The sequence below is a fragment of the Chelon labrosus genome, assembly GCF_963514085.1.
Source record: "Chelon labrosus genome assembly, chromosome: 16".
Lineage (NCBI taxonomy): Eukaryota > Metazoa > Chordata > Actinopteri > Mugiliformes > Mugilidae > Chelon > Chelon labrosus.
Window position 1 is genome coordinate 1,414,429 of NC_140349.1, and position 13,322 is coordinate 1,427,750.

At 40.7% G+C, this 13,322-nt stretch overlaps 1 protein-coding gene across 2 annotated transcripts in view; it reads left to right on the forward strand.

Moving 5' to 3' along the window:
• col14a1b (collagen, type XIV, alpha 1b) overlaps positions 1–8,369 on the forward strand; it is a 163,275-nt gene extending 154,906 nt beyond the window's left edge. The window contains exons 40-45 of one of the 2 annotated variants that reach the window (XM_084563547.1): positions 993–1,028; positions 2,643–2,709; positions 2,906–3,094; positions 3,518–3,595; positions 3,906–4,061; positions 7,052–8,369. In XM_084563547.1, coding sequence (XP_084419673.1) covers positions 993–1,028; positions 2,643–2,709; positions 2,906–3,094; positions 3,518–3,595; positions 3,906–4,061; positions 7,052–7,284 — 759 coding nt within the window. In that variant the 3' untranslated portion in view covers positions 7,285–8,369. Of the gene's footprint in view, positions 1–992; positions 1,029–2,642; positions 2,710–2,905; positions 3,095–3,517; positions 3,596–3,905; positions 4,062–7,012 lie in introns of both variants that reach the window. The other variant, XM_084563546.1, reaches the window with a different exon arrangement.
• The last annotated feature ends 4,953 nt before the right edge of the window (positions 8,370–13,322 follow it).

Here is a 13,322-nt window from a genome sequence, read left to right on the forward strand (position 1 = left end):
GGAAATCTAATCTAGGACCTTGTAGTGTTTAGCAATAGATGGAACATAAGAATGTTTCTTTATCATGAGTTTTAATTGCTTATGTTTCTGTAAACAGTTAACACAGCTGGAAGAATCAAATCAACAGTAACCGTTGCTTTCAGCAGAGGAAAACAGAAGTCTGTGGCTGTATTATCTCAATATGTGACCACATGTTTTCCTGCTTAGCTGAATTATTCACCAGAGTAAATCACGTTCCAGTTCCACACACGAACAAGAAATGAGATTCTGTGGGAGGCAACGCAACCTGCTGACAAATTACTTTCCTTGGATGTGATAAAATGTTGTCAAGCATGTAATTACAGATGCGTGGGTGGACTGCAGAGAGCCCTCATCAAGTAATTACTGCTTTTTGTCAATTGCAGGTCTTAACGAGAACTCAGAGAAGAGAAAGAGAGAAAGAGCTGTAGTTCAGCTTTTTAGTGGCAGATAAAAGGTTCAGTTCTGGGATCTTTTTGCTGCATTTATTCTTTGAAATCTCTTTGAATTTATTGCATTTAATCTAAAAGTGTCCATTTACTGCATATATTTACATTTTTATACTGTATGCTCTTCATGAGAAAATGGTTCGCTGGGTAGGTTACAGGGACTCTACTGAACGCTCCTGGTTTTATTGACCAGTCAGAGGACAGTCATTAAATGTTGTAAATTGTCAATCTGACAAGCAACTAATAATCAGGATGTCTGTGTTGTTCCTGAGGACTGAAACGACCAAACCAGAAGAAACAAGAGATAGACCACAGTCAGGATTTCAGAGCTGTGGTGTCAGCGAGCAGATTTCCAAACTGATATTCTGTGTTGAGAATCCTCTACTTCCTGTTTTCATTCTTTTTTTTGTTTGTTTGTTTGTTTGTTTTTTTTAAATGTGAGGATTTCACAAAGTCTGAAGAGTTCACCTCCAGAGTCAAGTCTTTTCCAGGTTTGTGTCTTTATTGATTTGTTTTCTGTTGCAGGGTCCTGCTGGAGGCAAGGGGGAGAAAGGTGAACGGGTGAGTGTCTCTTCATTCATCATTCTTTACTACACAAAAAATGACATAAATTTAAATAGCTTGTCTGCTCACCTGCCTGTTGAGATGCCTTGGTAGCAGACTATGACTAAAACAAAGCCACGGCCTGTAGCTTGAAAAGTCAGAAAAAAAAGAGCAAATGGAAGCAAAGAGCTGTGGATCTGAACACAGAATGAGCAATTATCTGGAGACTTCTGATTTCACACAAAGCAAACAGTTGGAGTTGGTGGGAGGTTGGCAGATTGTTTGAGTACACAAGAAAACATCATCTACACACACTCGTTATGTGTTACAACTCTGTCTGGACTTCTTGGCAAATAAAGAGGCATTCAAATACAAAAACAAACCAAGTTAGCCTAGAAACACCTAGCTCCCTTTTTGGTATTATTCATGTCTGGTTTTCAGATTAAACTGCACGTACTCAGTATGACTGATATGTTCAATAAAACTACCCTCATGAAGCTCATACTCTCACTTCTTAGGCTTCATCTTTAGGCAACAGTTATTAGATTTTTAGGTGTTCCTCTTATTTAGACCACCCACCACATTTGTTAAACAGCTTTTATAAACAGGTACATGTCTGTGAAGGTTTTCAGTCATCCAGGTTAAACAAAGACAACAGGACTTTGAGAGTTTCTTGAAGATGTTTCATCCAAGTACTGACTAACTGGTGAGGAGTTGAGGTTTTAAATCGTAATGTCTGTGGGTGGTGTCCACTTGAGACTCACATGACTAGGACCTGTTAATGAATGATACGCTAATGAACCGTTAATGTCCAGAGCATAGACAGTAGAAAGATGGACGGTGGAACAGCTCCTCTAAACTGAAGCCAAAGCAAGTAGAGCTCCCCCTGGTGACTGGCTGCAGTATAGGTCATAAGCTCCACCTCCTCCATGTTAGTGGGCGGGACTTGGGACAAACTAAAACACTAAAATACATTTCAAATGTTTTTTTTTGTTTTTTTTAAGGATGGTTTCTGTCATTTTAGAAAAATTTATGGCAGATTATAATTATATTTATATTCATCCGTTCATCGGCACTTTCATTAAATACACTTAATCAATAGATTTCTTGTTTCATGTTTTAGACATTTAAGCTGTTCAGACTCTAATGCCTCTGTTTGTCAAAAGTACAGCTCCACCAGCAGCAGCATACTCATGACAAACTCTATTTATCGGAGCTTCACAGCTCCAGCTGCAGCTGATATCAGAAGAGAAAAATAAAATAAAATGACTGTGATTAAGTGTGATTATGCTGTGAAATGAAAAGTTAGAGAGTTTTTCCCGGTTGAATTTAAATCACTTGAGTTTCACTGAGTGCTCATCTGACACCAGCAGCTGCAGACAAAAGGTTGGTCTCAATTTATTTAGATTTTTCTCTAACAGGAGATTTCCCAGCAACAGTTAGCTTCAGTAAAAACAGCTCTAGCGGTGCCAAGCTGAGAGTTTTCAGATATTTAGCGTTAATGTGTGCTGTCAGTCAGCTGGGTTTGTGTTGACCTGATGTCTCAGCATCAGAATCACAGCTGGGGAAATGTTGGATGATGAACACGTTAAGAAACTTTCATATTCCAAGTTTGTGTTGATGTTTCTCCAGGGAGACCTTCAGTCGACGGCATCAGTTCAGGACATCGCCAGGCAGGTCTGTGAGCAGCTCATCCAAAGTGAGTCAGAACCTTTACCGTACATATTTAACTATCTCATCCTCTTCAAAGGTTGTTAAAGAGTAAAACTGCACTTTTGTCCTGGACCACACAACTGTTCATTAGCCAACTAATGTAGCTCAGACTTTAACGCTGTTGATGTTGCTGTTCTTCCAGTTCTCTAACTGTATCAATTCATCCCTTGTCCTGTTTCCAGGCCACATGGCACGCTACAACTCCATCCTGAACCACCAGCCCAGTCCACCGGTGTCCATCCGCACGGTGCCAGGTCCACCCGGAGAGCCAGGTCGACAGGGTAACCCGGGTCCCCAGGGAGAACAGGGACCCCCAGGAAGACCAGGCTTCCCAGGACAGAACGGACAGAACGGGCAACCAGGAGAAAGAGGTAAGACAGGAGGCATCCCAGCTGTTTGTGCTCAGGTGCAGTCTGCTGTACCTGTGAACACATCCAGCTGTGAAGAATTAAGGAGGAAGCATCTTTATCTGCTAACTGTCTTTGCTGGTAGAACTACAGTAGCTACAGCCTTCCATTGACTTCACACACTGATGGCTGGAAGAGGCACACAAGAGAAAGTCCAAAAATGGTTTTGATGCTTAATTCCAATAATTAACCTTCTAACAGCGTCCATTGTTTGCCTGTAGGGGTCTCATCTGAGCAACAACAAACAGACTCAAACAAAAGTCTGTTTTTATGTAAATGTTGGATGAAAATGTTAAATGTGATGTCAACTATAAGATTTGCTTCTTCTAATACTGAACCTAACAGAAATGACAGGATTGTATGTGTTTTATTTGTGTGTGTGTCCAGGTCAGCCAGGAGAGAAGGGTGAGAAGGGATCTCAAGGAGTTGGTGTCCAAGGCCCCAGAGGACCCACAGGACCTCCCGGTAAATTAAACCAGACTTATCAGAATGATCTCAGTAACTGATACAGAGAAATAAATACCTCTGCACACTTCTGGTCATCACCACATTAAGCCCCGCCCACATGATCTGATTGGCCTGGCAGATCTTTGCTGGAGCAGAATCAGTTCCCAATGAGGAGACTCCAAAACAACTTTCCTCCACAAACAGTTTGTGGGCGGGGAAGTTGGTTCTAGGGTTTGCAGGAGAATAGTACTAAAAAGTTGTACTAAACATTAGCTACATACATGTATTTGTATTTATTCCACTTAAATCTTTGTCCTCTTCCTCCCAGGTGTCCAAGGACAAGGCAGACCCGGTAGCCAGGGTCCATCAGGGCGACCTGGAAACCCTGGAACCCCTGGTCGACCCGGGGTCCCTGGACCTATTGGTCCTGCAGGACCTCCTGGTTACTGTGACCAGAACTCCTGTGTGGGCTACAATGTTGGAGGTACGTAGGGTTCCAGCTAAGATTAAATGTTAATTTAATCATTTTCTTTCCCTTCGAGTATAACTGACTAAACCTTCCCTAGTCTAACGTGTTGTGTAATTATATTCACTGAACACTTCTCTAAACATAAATGACCCATTTAGTTTCTAATTGCTTCCGTTCTATGTTTTAAATATAATAATATAATAAAACCCGTCAGCTTGTTTTAGATGTAACTGTATGACTGAGCATGAACGTGTTTCGGTGCTGCCTTCGTGTTTTGGTTTGAAGGTCGTTGAGTGAAACGTTTAATTCATTCGTCTCCTTTTCACTGAGTTAAACCGTCTGCATGACACTAGAGTCGTCTTCCTGCTCTCAGCTCAGTGTATTTAAAGGTGAAACACCAAACACCTTGAAATACACCAACAGTTAAGATACAGAATTCAACCTTCAGTCTGAGTTCAGGTTGAATTTATAACATATTAAATGTCAGGAGATTGTTCTGCATGAGACGAAATGGTAAACATTCAAAAACAGTGATTCATTTAAGAACTCAGAGATGAATGAGCTTCTAAAGCTTTACCCTCAGAGTTGTCAATCACTGTCTTAAAAGGCTCGGTTCACCCAAAATGTGTAAACATGAGTTGAAATGTCTGTGAAGGTTCTCAGTCATCCAGGTCATGATATATGATATGTCCAAAAAACTAGGCTGAAACTAAGACATCTGGACTTGTAGAGTTTCTTGAAGACATTTCATCCACGTCTTCAGGTCTAAATGACTGGTGGGGAGTTTACCCAGTCAGATGTTCTTTGATCTGGACCAGAACTTGGACAGAGACTGATGACGTTTCATGAGAACACAGACTGATAAACAGCCAGTGAGTCAATGTGGCATCTAGTCTAGTCTAGTCTAGTCTAGTCTAAAGGTCAGGCAGCCAGTGAATGAAACCTCTGACGAGCTAGAAGCTGTGAGGAAGTATCTTCCTGATGAACTGGGTGAAGCAGCCCTTTAAGAGCTGCATGGTTCTTCTTCACACGTCAACAAACAGGAACCACAGCTGAACTCTGCATCTTAACATGTGTCCACTGAGCCCTGGTGTTAGATCACTCAGTGAAGAGAGCGTGGGATGAATCTGTTTCTGAAAAGATGCTCCTCAGAGGGTTTTCTGAAGCGTACAACACACCACTGATTCAAATCTTCCACATCCAACAGATTACTTTGCAAAATTCACATAAAAGTCACATGACTCGATGCTGCAGCAGGTTAATTTGCTCTCCTGCTCCAAACGCTTCGGTCTGTGTTCCCTGAGTCGTTCACAGGTCAGAGGCTCATGGGAGTTTAAGAACAGAACTCACTGTGGGAATCAGGACATTCTGTGTTAATGCAGAAATCATTAAACATGGAGCTAAAGAAAGCCCAGCAGGAGTCATCTTTAGCTGTTGAATGCATGGTTGTGTTCATCTGTGATGATGTGTTGAGGTTAAAGGTCACGCCGCAGCCTAAACGGTGCTGCACAGCTCTCAGCCTGCAGGGGGCGTCATGTGAGTAACGTCTGCATGTTGTAATCATTCCTCTGTCTCTGTGTGTCTTCTCTGTCCGTCCGTCCGTCCGTCATCGCCTTGCTTTCCAACCTTTTCCTCTTAATCACCATCAGCATCGCCTTTCAACGACTACTGAGCCTCGTTCACAAACAATGAAACAGCAGCAACAGCAGCAACTAGAGGCTGTGAGTGCTGCCTGTCGCCACATATGGACGTAATGTTAGACGCACAAATCAACAAGAAACCAGTCTGCTGCTCTTCTTTATGTTAGAAACCAGAATATCTCAGGCCATGACGTATGTTCACAGGTCTAATCAATTAATTGATCAAATAATCTGCAGTTAGCTTGTTGCATCATTAAATATACAGTATTATCTCAGAAAACACTCATTAGTCAGTCAGAAATAAATGATTAGTCTGTACAGGAACAACAGGTGAACAGGTCTTCATAATCTGAGCTCATCCAGGTGAACGCTTTCATTTGAGAAAGATTTTAATATAAAGACCTTAAAGATAAGCTTCATATTTTTCTTACTGCCAACACGTCCCAGGAACAAAGCTAGTTCAAGCTCATTGGTTCCTTCTGAACCACTTTAAAATCTTCTAATGATTACAGATATAGGCTACAGTTTAATGTATAAAAAATAAGCAATAATTTAAAGAAACAGATGAGTCAGTTCAGACACAGTCCTTCAGATTCACATTCATTGTTTTATTTTTTAGTCTTTTTTATGGTATTAAAATAAATCTGAACACAGGACCATGATCTCTGACCCAGTCGTCCTCTCCTCACTCTTTCTTCTAGATTACGATCCATCAGCTCCTCTTTATTAATCCACAGACTTTTACTAATTTAATACAAACTCCTGTAACACAAACAGACCCCTCCATAAACGTCCCAACTGCTCATCTGCACGACAACATGTCATGGAAAGTTTTTGCACGTTTTGTTTTGTTTTTATTTTTTTTTATTTTAAGTACAAAGAAACCTTTTAAAAGATGCTACTTGAAAACATTAAGAGACTTTAATAATCGTGACAGTTTGAATGTCAGCTAATAGATAACAAGTCTAATACCTGCCTGGTCAAACCAGTACCACGTAGACCCAAACACTGTCACTGATTCTGACGTTTAATTTGAAGCTAAACTTCACTTCTAACTGCTCTCAGTCCGTAACCGTGGCAACCCTGACTCTGTAACCCTTGGTAACCCATGGTAACTCTTGGTAACTCTTGGTAACGCTTGGTAACCCTTGGTAACCCTTGTCCCTCTGTGTCTCTTGCTCCTTCCTTCTTTTCCACCCCCCCTCTTCTTCCCGCTAACCCAATAAATCCCAACACATTGCTTCCTGTGGTGGCGGCCATCTTTGTTTTGGGCTTTCACTGACCTGGTGCTGGTTGGCTCGTTGGCGGGCGGCTTGGCCAACACAGAGGGCGAGGACGTCACTGACCGCGGAACTTTCCCCGCAGTCCAACTGCCGCCCAACGTCTTCCAGAACTACGGTGAGGTGGAGGAGGACGACCCGTACCGCTACTACCAGCCCAACTACCCGGCCCCGAGGCCCGTGTCGCCCGACGACCCCGACATCGAGCTGAGGTCCCCCGGCGTCCACCGCCTCTCCCGGAGCGTCCCGGCGGAGGAGGGGAAAGTTGGGCCGAAGAGGAGACTAAAGAGAGCAGCGAAGATCGGACTAACTGACTGAGAGGAGGCGGCTGGAGGACGGAGGGCCGCTCGCTGCGTCTGATTGGGCGGTTATGGACTAATCAACAAGTGCCTGATGTAGAGGGTTTCTTATGGACATCGTAGAAAGGGGAGGGACGGGGTGGGGGGGAGGGGTATCAGGTTGGGACGATTTAAAGTCATCTATGCTATCGAATTAACATCAAGAAAACAGTTTGATGTCGTTTGTGTGGAGAATCTTGTCTAAGAACTGATCCTGTGTCGAGTCTGGTTCCTGTTTCAGGTTCTGTCTTTTGTTTCTTGTACCTGGTTGGTTAAGTGCCTCCTCAACTCCTCTACTGGAAGGTTTTACTTCAGCCTTTCACTCTAATTAGGTTTTGACTTGACACCAACGATTACCATTATTTAGACCTTCCTGTTTCACTTTAACTTCTTTAATCGCTCCCTTAGTTTCAAACTTCAGAACAATTATTTATGGAAAGTTTTGCATGTCTTCTTCTTTTTTTTATTTTACCATGTCATGTATCGTTGTTTTTAATCTCATAGAGCCATAGACACATTTAGTTTATTTTTTTTCTTTACAGTATTAAACTCAAACTGTTGCTCTGTGTGTTGAGAAGATAAAATATAAGATGTAAAAACCAGATACTGTTTAAATCCTTTAAAGTTTGTTCAGCTTCAGTTGTCGACCGTGATGGATGAGTTTCAGTCAGAGGAGCAGAAAACAAACGTAACAATCAAGAAAAGCTTTGTTTTAATTTGTTTTTATTTTATTTAAGAAAAACACGACTGATGGAACATATTTAATTCCTTCTTGTGTTGTGTTTTAAGTTTGAGCTGTCACAGCTCCTGAGTCTGAATCATGTGTGATTTACTGGATTCGTTTTCTCTGCTGTTTATTTAGAAGACTGAACTCATTGGGCCAAAAACTTAAGCACACTTTTCCAAATCTGTCGAGTGTCTGAGGCCTTCAGGTCGTCCCTCTACACCTCTGACCAGGGAGAAGTTCAAACAGAAACGATAATATTAAAATAAAAATCAAGGAAGTAATTTATTTTTTACTTGGTATTGATTTTCTCAGAACAATAAAACTGAAGTCCAACTGTTGCTGTTGTGTTTGTGTTAAATGTGTTGCCGTCTGTCAGCAGGTGATCTGAGGTCTGACTCACCTGGAGCTGAGCAGGAAGCTGGAGCCTTCAGGGTGAACGTTGACACGCTGCAGGTTATAAACACGTCACCATCTAAACGAGACTGGACGATAAGATCACTCATGAAACCAGTCATTGGTGTTTATAGTCTACCTGCGGGTCCAGGTTTATACAGCGGGGATCGAACCACTAACCCTGGTCTGTGGACAACCTGCTCCACCTACTGACTCTCAGCCCATTAACTTTATTTAATGACTAATAATGAGTCACTTTTCTATAAAACATTTAATACGATAAAACGCCCCAAAACTAAAATAACATTTTAATGATGTTTTCTTTCAAAATACTGAGCGTTATTAGCCTGACGTAGCCAGACTCATTTATTATCTGGATTTCATTACGATACAGAAAATAAAACACATCTGCATCATCTGGATAGTCCTCCAACCAATCAGAGACATTTTAACTAATTCAACTCCTCCTCTATGACGACTGTTACTCTTCTGTCCATCAACTAATTAAGCCCCGCCCCCAAATTATCTGACTAGCCCAGTAGATCTTTGCAGGAGCAGAATGAGTTCCCAACGGAGAGACTCCAGATAAACTTTACACCAAAAACAAACAAACAAACAAATAAATAAATAAATAAATAAACGTGTGGGCGAGGGAAACTGGTCTGGCTTCCATTCTAGAACCAAAATGTCCTTCAGACGCTGGAGCTTCTGGAAACACTAGATAATAACAACAGCTGCAGGTTTGCTTCAATATGTGCAGAGGTTATAAATAAAATATAAAATAAAACAGTCTTTTGGCTTCATCAGTTTGCTCAACACTGCAGCTGTAGAGAACACGAGTAACATAAGAAAAGGTCTCAGTCTGTTTGACAGCAGCAAATTCAGAAACAAGACGTTTGGATGGAAATGTTTCCAGAGATGTTTTCTACTCAGAAATACTTATTTTGTTGATCAGTAGTTTTTTGTTTTACCACCCTGATCCCATGATTAATCAGACGCCTCGTCAGTTCAAATGTTCAGACCACATACACAGTTCATTCACACATTAATTATATTTAAACACTTATTCTAAGGCTTAACCTCTGTAACCTTCTTTGTGCGCCTCTCAGTGTCTCTCTGTGTGTGTTATGGTTTTATTTATATTCATCAGGACGTTTTTTTCTTAGTTTCTTATTTGATATGTTTCTGTTAAAGTGAAGCTTCTACTTCAGTAAAATGAAAAGTGGGTCAGATGTGATTCAGCCACAACTTCCTCTTAGTGAAGTAACCTCAGCTCAAGTTAGACGTCAAGAGGTTAAAGAAGAGGAAGAGGAAGATGTTTATCTATTATTAGGGTCTAGAAACCAGAACATTTAGTCTACGCTTAAATCATATTCTCTCTTTGTGACTTCATCTGCAGCTTATTGTGGTTAAAATAGAAAAGGTCACAGAGCAGTGACTCAAAGACAGACAGGTGTGACCGGACTGATCAGGACGGAACTGAAACTGATGCTTCAGATTATTTATTAATTTATTGTTTATCAGGAGAAAAAAATCTAATTTAAAGAATCAAGCAAAGGAAGAGTAACTGGAGGAAATGTGTTCACACTGATCCACAAGACACGAGCTTCATTCAATGATTCATTCTCAGAGTAAATTATCTGAAAGAGGAAGAATTTAAACTTCAAGTGGTGACGAGAAGATGAGACGAAGGTCTAATTAGAGGCTGAAGAGCTGCTTGGCTTCATGAAGGATTCCTCTTCAGTTTAATCTGAACACAAACAGCAGCGGTGTTAAAAGCACAGAATGAAGACGTCGTGTTCAGACATTAAACCACCACAGAGAAACACTTTAAACTCCTCCTCTTCCTCCTCCTCCTCCTCTTCCTCCTCCTCCTCATCATCATCATCGTCTCTGCGGCAGATGTTTTATTCCTTCAATGACTTCATGTCCTGTTTCATTTGTTTTAAAAGAGATTTAAAAGAGTTAGAGCATCTCAAAGCTTCCATCATTTCAGGGCGAGTGAACAAAGAGGATGATGGAGTTCACCTTTAATAGTGATCAGAGTCTGAAAGGAGAAACTAGGAGCAGGTTAAAGGAGGATTATGGTTCTCACTGCAAAATAAGACGAGACAAAAGAAGAGAACACGAGATGAGATAAGATGAGATGAGATGAGATGAGACCATTTAAGACAAAGTGAGATGAGACAAAATAAGAGACAAGAAAAGATGAGACTAGACAGAATGAGATGTAACGAGACAAGAAATAAAACAGATGAGATCAGACTTTAAAGATCCTTGAGGAAACTAAAATATAAGTTAGATGTAAATATATTAAAGGTAGAACTAATATTACCAGACTCTGTGCTGAGCTCAGCTGATTAATTAACTGATCATAAAGTTGACTAAACACTGAAATGAAACGATGAGTAAGAAACTGAGCTGAGACACAGAACAGATGAATATTATTGTTCATATTTAAATGATAACGACCTGATGGAGTTTCTTCATCAGGAAGTCAGATGGTTTCTCATTTATTCAGAGAACCAGGATTCACTAGGCTGCAGCTGTTCACCTCCTCGTCCTCGTCCTCGTCCTCGTCCTCGTCCTCGTCCTCGTCCTCATCCTCATCCTCATCCTCATCCTCGTCCTCGTGGTGGTCTCCATTGAGGACACTGATATCTGTAGAGCTCTGGTTAAACTCAGTCATTACAGCTTCAGCTCTGATGAGGTTGATAATAACTGACTCTGCAGTTAAACCAGGATCAATCGTCTGCTTCACCTCCTCCACTCTGTTACTGTTCATCTAGTTGACACCACCATGACCTTTGACCTTTGACCTCTGAGTGGTTCAGATCTTCACGACACTAACCTGCAGCTCTCTGCTGCTACAGCGACTAAATACTGCCACCGTGTGGCGGAGCTGAGGTACGACAGAAAAAAACTTATTTCCTTTATTTCATGTTCTGTTTTTATTAATGAAGCTGCACATTTAACATATTTAACTTTAATTAAATAAACTAGAGTCTAGTGTATTTAAATCTATTTATCTGAACGTTTGAGTGACTTCTAAAGCTCAAATGATTTTAATAAAGAGAAATAAAAACTGATCATTAGACGAGAGCAGAGGAGGTAAAATGAACCAGTGAATACATTTTATTTATTTACTTTTTCCAGTTTGTGATTCTCTAAGACTCAAGAAAGTCTCCAGACTCAAGGTGAGATATAGAGATGATTTAACTTTTATTCATGTTAGTTTCCGGTGTTTAACTTATCCACCTCCTTTAGAGACGGAGACTTGATGAGACGTCTCCTACGAGTCCAGACGTCTTTGTTTCTCTAATGTTTTTATAGATAAACCTGTTAAAGTCTTCTTCTTCTTCTCTTTCTACCTTCAGCCTGAACATGAACGTTTATAATCAGCTGTTGTTGTTTTTATTTATTTATTCTGATTCCAGAAGTTACAGTTCTTCATAGATGATAGAGTTCTTGGTTCTGCTGCCCTCTGGTGGTTTAACGTCTCCTCTCCAGGACTTTATTTCCACAACTTGTCTCAGTTTTTGTTTTAATAAATGAAACAATAAAATAAAATAATAAAAAATGAGCAAAGAATGTTTTAAACAATCCTCCCTTTTCTTCTACATCTTCCTCCCCTTCCCTTCTTCTTCTCTTCCTCCTTCTGAATCCTTCTCCTCCTCCTCCTCTTTCTTTCTTCTCCACATCTTCCTTCTCCTTGTCTTCCCTTTCTCTTCTCTTCTTCCTTTCTTACTCCTCCTTTCTGTCTCCTTCTTCTCCTTCTCCTCCTTGATCTTCCTTCGTTCTTCTTCTCCCCCTCATCCTTCCTCTTCCACTTTCTTCTTCTTCTCCTCTTTCTTTTCTTCCATCTTCCTCTTTTCCAGCAGAACCAATAGTTTTATCATTTCCTGAAGAATTTCTCTGCAGCTTCACAAATAATATGTTTGTGTATTTTAACATTTGTAAGTTTACCAGTCTGTATCAGTGTAGAGAATCATACGTTTAAATAAATAGTTTAATTTCAATGCACATGTTGAACGCGTAGATGAGAAAGGTGCATTACTAATTGAATTGTTGGACTTTGCTGCTTTCTGAATCTTTTTATCCAAATTCAATCAGAGAATCTGGGAAATAAAACCACAGCAAAGACTTTTATTCATTTCTATTTTATTTCTCTCCTATTTTTAACGTCGTCTAATCACATGGCTTTAAAAAAATAAATAAAAGTTTAGATTTAAATTCAATTTCTTGACAAAACTTGACACAAACCTCTTGTCTGTGGAACAAGCGTGATGTTTCTCTCTGCAGAGGAATCGTCTTTAATCCGACGCACGAGGTCGAAATCTGCTGCAGCTAATTTAATCAGGTCTGAAATAAAACGACTCGTGACGGAGACGTTTATAGAAAGAGACCAGCTGAGGAGGAAGAGGAGGAAGAGGAGGATGAGGAGGATGAGGAGGATGAATATGTCGCGTTAATCATTAGAAATAAAACCAGGTGGTAGTTTTAATGTTTATTAATGACCTCTGACCTTTGACCTCTGGTTGGTTCCTGTCTTGTTCTGATGTTTGAAGTCAACTTTAAGTTTACGGTCACTTTCTGTTTTTCCTCCTCCATCTTCATCTCCTTCTCCTCATTCTCCCTTTTTCTTCTCCTCCTCTTCTTCCTTCTTTTCCTCTTCGTACTTCATCTTCTCCTCTGTCTTCCCACCTCCTCCTCCTCCTCTTCTTTCCTTCTTCACTCAGTTCATTTGTATGGAAATGTGTCCAGACGTCGTCCTTCTCCTCTTCCTCTTCCTCCTCCTCCTCCTCCTCCTCCTCCTCCTCCTCCTTGTGATGAATAAAGCATCAAGGACAAGCAACGGGTGACTCACTAATGAGAACCAGAGAAGAAGAAGAAGAAGA